The sequence below is a fragment of the Montipora capricornis genome, chromosome 2, assembly GCF_036669925.1.
Source record: "Montipora capricornis isolate CH-2021 chromosome 2, ASM3666992v2, whole genome shotgun sequence".
Taxonomy (NCBI): Eukaryota; Metazoa; Cnidaria; class Anthozoa; order Scleractinia; family Acroporidae; genus Montipora; species Montipora capricornis.
In genome coordinates, this window is record NC_090884.1 from 3,212,353 (window position 1) to 3,219,852 (window position 7,500).

General features: G+C 39.5%; 2 protein-coding genes and 1 long non-coding RNA gene across 3 annotated transcripts in view; 2 read left to right on the top strand and 1 right to left on the bottom strand.

The window, feature by feature from the left end:
- LOC138038484 (protein disulfide-isomerase A3-like) overlaps positions 1–414 on the top strand; it is a 17,584-nt gene extending 17,170 nt beyond the window's left edge. Inside the window, exon 12 of the mRNA XM_068884359.1 lies at positions 1–414. This exon is cut by the window's left edge and continues 71 nt beyond it. Within this exon, the coding sequence (XP_068740460.1) occupies positions 1–107 (107 nt within the window). The 3' untranslated portion in view covers positions 108–414.
- Positions 415–1,282: 868 nt separating this feature from the next.
- LOC138038485 (alpha-N-acetylgalactosaminidase-like) overlaps positions 1,283–7,500 on the bottom strand; it is a 15,351-nt gene continuing 9,133 nt past the window's right edge. Inside the window, exons 10-16 of the mRNA XM_068884360.1 lie at positions 7,300–7,374; positions 6,512–6,576; positions 5,583–5,640; positions 4,556–4,672; positions 2,630–3,364; positions 1,836–2,459; positions 1,283–1,487 (exon numbers count right to left, since the gene is read on the bottom strand). Coding sequence (XP_068740461.1) covers positions 3,221–3,364; positions 4,556–4,672; positions 5,583–5,640; positions 6,512–6,576; positions 7,300–7,374 — 459 coding nt within the window. The 3' untranslated portion in view covers positions 1,283–1,487; positions 1,836–2,459; positions 2,630–3,220. The remainder of the gene's footprint in view (positions 1,488–1,835; positions 2,460–2,629; positions 3,365–4,555; positions 4,673–5,582; positions 5,641–6,511; positions 6,577–7,299; positions 7,375–7,500) is intronic.
- LOC138038486 (uncharacterized) lies at positions 5,863–7,010 on the top strand. Its single transcript, XR_011130243.1, has 2 exons — positions 5,863–5,974; positions 6,873–7,010. It is a non-coding gene; the product is annotated as an uncharacterized lncRNA (long non-coding RNA).

The following is a 7,500-nucleotide window of genomic DNA, read 5'->3' on the forward strand; positions in this document are numbered from 1 at the left end:
TGAATTCGTTTGTCGAATATCTCCAAAAGGAAGCTACCAACAGTTTTCAACTTCCCTCTGCCGACAAGAAGAAAAAGAAGTCCAAGAAATCTACAGATGAATTGTAAATTAGCGGAAGTTTTTTTTCGCTTAGCTAGGCCTTATCAAATTTCTATCATCCGTCAGCTTTCTTCCTGAGAACTGTCGAAGCACGAGGTATTTAAACTCTTGCGCCAAGATGTGACTTTTCATTCTTGCTTCTGGTATCTCTTAAAAAAAGAAAGGATTGGACGTACATTTTGCCAAAGGCAAAGACAGTGGACTATAGGAGACGATTTGTAATGCTTCTTTGGTTATCGACAACAAACGACACAGTGGTTGAGTGGGAAGTATTTTTTAAAAGGTTGCATTAAACGAAAGGGAAGTTTTGAAAAATACTTGTTTGCTGTGAATTGAATTTTGAATCCTACGTTTAGTGAATGTTTGCGAAACGTCGCAGAGTTAACTTTACAATTCCCCTTGGATACGAAGAGGTGGAAGCAAGGCTATCGTTACAGTGAATGAAAGGGTTTTTTGAGCCATTGCTACTCCGGTAAAATTCCCGCGACTATGCCTAATTCGCCGGTAAAACCCCGCCCAAAAAAATCATACCGTTTTCAGGTGTGAGTTATGGGTAAAAGAATTTCGCGCGAAATTTAGCAACCAGTTTGCAACCAACCTCTCCTGACCCAGGTGAAATTGTGTATGGTACAAGTGCTGGAAGAGAAACATAGTAAGATACAGCTTCGCGTTTAAGGCAAACGTCGGATTGAATTAGCGTTTTCCCAAAAATGAAAGAAATTGTTTAATATTACCTCGTTTGTGGCCTGTTAGTTCCAAATAGCGAGCTCAAAAGAGCCAGAAAAGTTAGAATAATGGAACATTTACTCTTAAAAACAAGCAGAATCCTGCCATTTCCAGGAAGCGACCTGCTAAATATCTTAAGATCTATTGCACGTGCAAACCACCCACGCAATGAAATGGGGTTATGGGGTCTAGCCTGTGTGCAGCTGCCCTCTCTCCTCGGGTCGTTTTGCAGAAATTATTGAATGTGATCAATACTGACCGAAATATTCATGGCTTACATATTTTCAATGGCTGTGTCCATTGTACATTGGTTTTTTCTGAGGGGAGGGGGCGGCTGTACGCAGGCTAGATAATTCACACTTCGAAAAAAAAAAAAGATCTTCGGAAGCCGTGATCATTGTGCTTTATTAGCCGCATTCTATTTTGATCTTTCTGCAAAGTTCTCTATTTCACCCAAGTTTTCACACTTTTTATTTTTAATCAAGATTATACAGTGCACCATTACATGTTGCAAGGGCGGATCTAGGGGAGGTGCACTGGATGCACGTGCACCCCCCTCGGTTACCAAAAAAAAAAACGTTTTAGTTAAACATTCTAAAATTTACAAACGAAATAAAAAACCTAAATAACAGACAGCAGTCCGTATATAACATATAGAGCGACTTTCGTGTGACCTTGAAAAAGTGTTCGCAGTTTGTTTAACGGACCAATGTTGAGCAAGATTAAAACAAAGCTTCTCCTTATTCCCCCCGAGGAAACTCCTAATATGGGGAGTAAACAGTTCGATTGCCCAATCACATTGCTGCATTTCAAATGACGTCAAAGCGAAACTTTCCGGAAATTTCCATGGAGAGATGACGTTTTTGCATCCGGGTTCGCTAAGTACGCTAAACCAATAAAAATTCGCGCTCGTTTGTTTTTGTTCCGTTAGCCAATTAAATGTTTTGCATTTTTGTTTATGTTCTGTTTATACTTTTATTTTTCAAGGTCATATGAAAGTCGCTCTATACGTAAACTTAACAACTGTAAACAATCACACGGCAAGCGCCTGAAATTACTGTCATGTTACACTCGTAATTCTTCCTAGTAATGTAAGCTTAGCTAAAAAACGGCAAAGCGAATTAAGCTACTAGAGGATATTAAAAGCACAAAAACTGCATTAAGTTAGATTTTTATTTGCCTCATCATTTACAGATTTATCATACTTCAGCCTAACTCTCTTAAAAGCATGTATTATACATTGTCTAACATATAAAGATTGGGCTTCCTGTGCATTTCCGTCTGACATGTGCACCCCCCCTAGCCAAAATCCTAGATCCGCCCTTCTGTTGACAGTGTAAAGAAGAAGAAAAAAAAATCGCATCAACTACAAACAATAAATACATAAAAGGTACAAAGGTTTTAGGACATCTGCAAAATTACATGTTTAAAATATACAATTTGTATTGTTTATTTTATTAATTAATAAAAACTTGTAACTTAAAATTAAATTAGATTTATCTACAATGTTTGTTTTAAAAATTATTGATTTCAAAGCACATGTGTTTGAAATTCATTACTAAATCAAGTAGTGTTTCATTGGGTTTCAAACTCGTCCGCGTGACCAGAATTGGGCGACGTAATTGGCTTATTAGCTTATGAATTATTAATGTTTTTGAGAATTTTATTTAAGTCAGTGTTCAAAGGAGCCCTTTTTTTATTAATTCTCGTTGCTTTTACCACAGTAACAGGTTTCAACGCGAGATTGGGACCTCAAAAAGGGGAGAAATCCGTTAGAATTTGGAGGAATTTTAGCTTACAGCACCATAACAATTTAGCTATTAAGAAACCTAAATTTCATTGCAGTGAGGGGCGCGGAGAATTATCAGCTTTCAAACCCAGTGGGAAGACCACACTCGTTTGGTAATTATCTGGGATGATGGCTTTCGTCTCCAATCATCATTTATTCTAAGAACCATCCCAAAGTGAAGAGGGTTTTTCGCAATGCCATAATAGATGCGAAAGATCTTCAGAACGGTCGCCATAAAAGGTGCAGCCAGGGTTCAGAAAGACGCAGGATGTCATCAACTCATACTGAGTCCTCAAACTGCACAGCACTTCACTTCTTCCTCATATCCTACGTCACAAAGTTAAAAACCATAGCCGAATTTTGAGCCAACTATCGCTTGAAAAGCTTGTTTTTATGCTTCCAACATGTCGTTTGAGAAGGAAAAAAGTATGAGAAATTGTTTTAAAATGCATAGTTGTTGAAATGAAGTGACAAAAAAGTTACTTGATTTTTGGCTTCAGTTCTCCTTTATAACCGATCTTTGGCAAAATTCTATGGAAAAACCTAAGATAGTTGACAAGTTTTCACACTTGACTGACTTCCCAACTGCCGTGTCCATGACTCGCATCACAATTCATCTTGTATGGGAGATAGTTTGACCATAACCACCCCATTGGGGTTTACTTTTGCCTTAAAACTTTTTTTGAAGGTGCCAAGGTTCTTGTGTTCAAATAGGTCACGTGCTTTTGCCAACGATGTTGCAAGTCCAACCTGAAAAACAAAAAGAGGTTTTGTAGCTTGCGGCTTGGTAAATTCGACCAAAAAAGCACTAATTACGTCCCAAGAACACTCACCCAAACTATTTCTTCGATTAGAATAAATTTCGGATTTTTTTTAAAAACTTCGTTTCAAATCCGAGTGTTTGGCAATGGAACTCTTCAGGCCCGTTTAAACGGTTTCCACATTTGACCAACATTCGTTCAACAAAAGTTGAACGGATGTTGGGCAAATGTTGGACGCAAAAACAAAGTTGTGCGGAGGACGTTCAAACGTTTCCAACATTGCGCCAACATTGCGCCAACAAAAGAACCAACACTTTCGCGAAATTTGATTGCGAGGAACTAAGAACTAGAAACCAGTCTCTCTCGTCTAGATAAACTACGCCATATTGACTTTTGCGGTCTGATGTGAGTATGCGTGTGTTCTACAATTGTTGGACAGTGAGTTCAACATTTTCGAGAACAAAGGAAAAGTTGCATCGATGTTGAATGAAAGTTTAAAAGGATTTAAAGTTGATTCAACACGCCTTCAACAAGCTTTCAACATTTGTTGCGCTTTCAACAAAGTTGGACGACCTGTTCAAACGCACCGGACATTTGTTTCAACAAAACGTTGAGTGCATGTCGAAGCAAATGTTGAAACCGTTTTAAACGGGCCTTTTAGCTTGTACGTTTTGTTTTGCTATTTCTGACCACGTGATGTTCCCAAGGGAATTTTTCTTTTGTTTTTTCATAAATTATGCATACATATGCACGTGCATGAGACGACATTTGAAAGAAACTGTTCCCTCGAGTAACATCACGTGGTCTGAAATGGCGAACAAAACGTAAAAGCTAAAGAGGTCAATTCTCTTAACGAGTTGACGTCTACAAACTGTAGGTCACTAGTCCCATTCTCCCCTTATGATGATGAACTTTATTTAAATGTCTAGTCTTCTGGCGCCGGGGCACTTTTTGGAGACACTGTAAATTGAAAATCAACTAAATATTCTGAACGCAAATTATCAAATGTTGGTTTTTCAGGGGAGGGGAAAACCGGAATACCCGGCAAAAACTCTCTCGAAGCAGAGTAGAGAACCAACAAAACTCAACCTACATATGATGCCTCTTTTTCGGTGGGAAATCAAATTAGACAAATGTAAGATTGCTGTGGCGAAAAACAAAAAAACCCACAGACCAGTACCTCATCGAAATATGCCTCAATCACGAACGGCTGATCTGTCCTTCGACTAAACAAAACTACAGCAACTGAGTCATCAGACAATGGCCGCGCCCAGATCTCGGTATGCATTCTGAAATCCTGAAAGGAAAGCAGATGATGGCGATAATGGTACTGACCCAAGTGGCTAAATTAAGTGTCCCATCGCAACGCTTCAGTGCTTTTAATTGGATAGTCCTGAGTCAGAATGCACCATACTAGGAAGTCGCTTCGGTCAGCGGTACATTGAACACTGAACAATAACATCTTGTAAGAACGCTGACCGACCCGAGCACATAAGCCTCGTAGAGAGGGCGTGCTGGCATAGTGGTAAATGTAAATGTAATGTATACTACATATAGGATAGACCACAACACCGGGAACGTCACGCCTTGTCTGTGAGACGGGACCTACGGTTTATTGTCCTTATGAGAAAAGACTAGAAAGTCTAACCATTTGCAGACGTCATTACAAAGGGCAGCACCTATGTATCCTCGACAGACACTTTTATGTCATCAAGCTTTGCGCTGTGTTAACGTTAAGTTTCATAGCGAGTAGGGGCGTGTAATTGGTAAAACGGCGTACACAAAATCAACTGTACTGCTGTGACACTGTTTTGTGGAAGACGGCAACACACCAACACAATCTTTCAGTCTTTTTTTCCGCAAAATATCAACGCCATTAATGGACAGTTGGTACACGGTTACAACGATCGGATGTCATTACAAAAATGATTTCAAGAGTAAAGACAGCGTTCATTTCAGTAACTTTGACTGTCGTCTTTGCGTAGTTAAGCTCTCAAATTTCTGATGCACACATCGGGAAGCAGCTGGACGCGGTGATTCCCCGAAGGAGGGATGGAAGCAATAAAATAAAAATACCTTTTTAAAAAAAAGGTGAGGTAGAATCAAGAAAGCCATTTCAAACCGATTCTGATTTGCTACGAGAGCCGTTACATAAAAAAAAAAGGACGTCAAGTTGCCAACCCTCACTTTTAAAGCACAATACCTACTTGAGAAACTCTGCGTCCCATTTTTCCAATTCTATCTTGATTTACGTCTATTACCTCTCTAAAGTACAAAAAACAAAATACAGTAAACTTCGTCAGTATACCCAAAGTGAAACACGAAGCTTAGGAGGGAAAGCTTGTACGATGAATGCAATCATGAATGGATCTAGACAGCAAATGGACTTCCTGTTTGAGTCACGGAAAGCAACCGGAAGTGTGATGTTTTCCTTTTAAAACTTGTCTTGACACTTAAGTATCTTTTCACTGTTGGAGACACTTGATTTAAATCTGTGAGAGACTACTGTCCTTGCGTGCTCAAATGTTTACTCCTGGTTTCCGTCGGTAGCTCAAAAACATCACGTCCATGCTTAAGGACGGTACCTACTAATTCAAAGGTATTTTTGCCTCGGTTTATGATTATGCAGGAAATGAAGATCTTAACAAGTGTTATTGAAATCCAAAAAGAAAATTGGGGATAACAACGCATTTTTCAAAGATAATTCATAAACAATATTTGCAAAAAGCTTTGCGTATGGCGTTCTTTCTCAAATTCAAGCTTAATTATCTCTCAAAATTGCATGGTTACCCAGTTTTCTTTTTGGATACCAAGAGTACTTACTAAGATCTACTTTCTCCGGATAGTTTTAAACAGCGCAAGAATATCCCTGTATTAGCAAGCATCACCGATAGGAAACCCGAGTGATCTCGAGGTGCGCAGAACGTAAGCGCAATAACAAAAGTAGGCACCGTCCTTAAGCTCCAGTAAACAAACCCTGCGTGGCCGACATAATATAACAGAGTTAAGTAATTCCGGCCCAACATTCCTTGCGCGCGCTGTTTGCGTCATCGAGTTCCTACGCGCCCACACCCTGCCGAACGCCGGCCAGGTGGGCTAACTTAAAGAACGTAAACAAAAAAACAAAGTTTCCTACTGGTTAAGTAAAATGTCTCTGGCCCATGGAGCAATGTTGCGCAGGTCATTTGACATCATGAGAGGCTATGAGAAAGAAAGAAAAACAAAAACAGCACTTGACATTTCGTTGATTACAAAACCTACACTAGAAATCTCATAAAAGGAAACACTAGATTCGATTGAAGACGTTCTAAATTTGTTTTCACTGATCCCGATTTTGGCTCCGCAAAGCTTTGAAAAATTTCTCCTTCCAGTTGGGTATCTTGACAATCCTGTGTTTATTCGACTTGTTACTTTCTATACACGGTGTACCGAGCTTCGGCTTCAACATAGAGCCGTGTTTAATGTAACTCATTGATTTCTATATTGACGGTTTATAGCGCACCTAAAACCAGTGATCAAGCCCAGAATAAAGGGTCTTACAAACGGAGGAACACCACAATGGCTTTTACTGATACCAGCTTCACTCGGAGATGTTGACACTACCGACGCCAAAATAGCCGCTTTTTTTTTTTTTTTTTTTCAAACAAACACTTCCGCGGCAAGAAAGAAATGCTCAAGTATGGTCGCGTGGGAGAATTTTGAGAAAACTAATTTATATCGTTTTTGAGCGGTTTGACTTGGAAAGGTGACAATGATATGAAGACTATCGTGGATGAAAACATTTTGCTTCATTTTCACCAGGTTGAAGACGGAGAATTTTTAATGTGGATAGGGCGTAAATTGCCTCCACATGATAAAGGATTTCATGTTACCTCTCCTGGGGAAAGCCTGCGTAACCCGGTATGAGGAGCCTGGGAGACTTACCGCAGCAAGAATAGCCCAGATTGCAAATTGAGTCTTGGATTGTTCATAGCTCAGGCTGAAGTCTCCTATAATTAACTACAGCATAATAAAAAAAGTCATATCATGCCAGGGTCGTCTTAATTGTTTGCTTTGTGACCCTTTTTTGCTAAAATATGAAGGCTAGCCAAGTGATGTGAACCAGGCTCCAGTTGTTCAAAATCC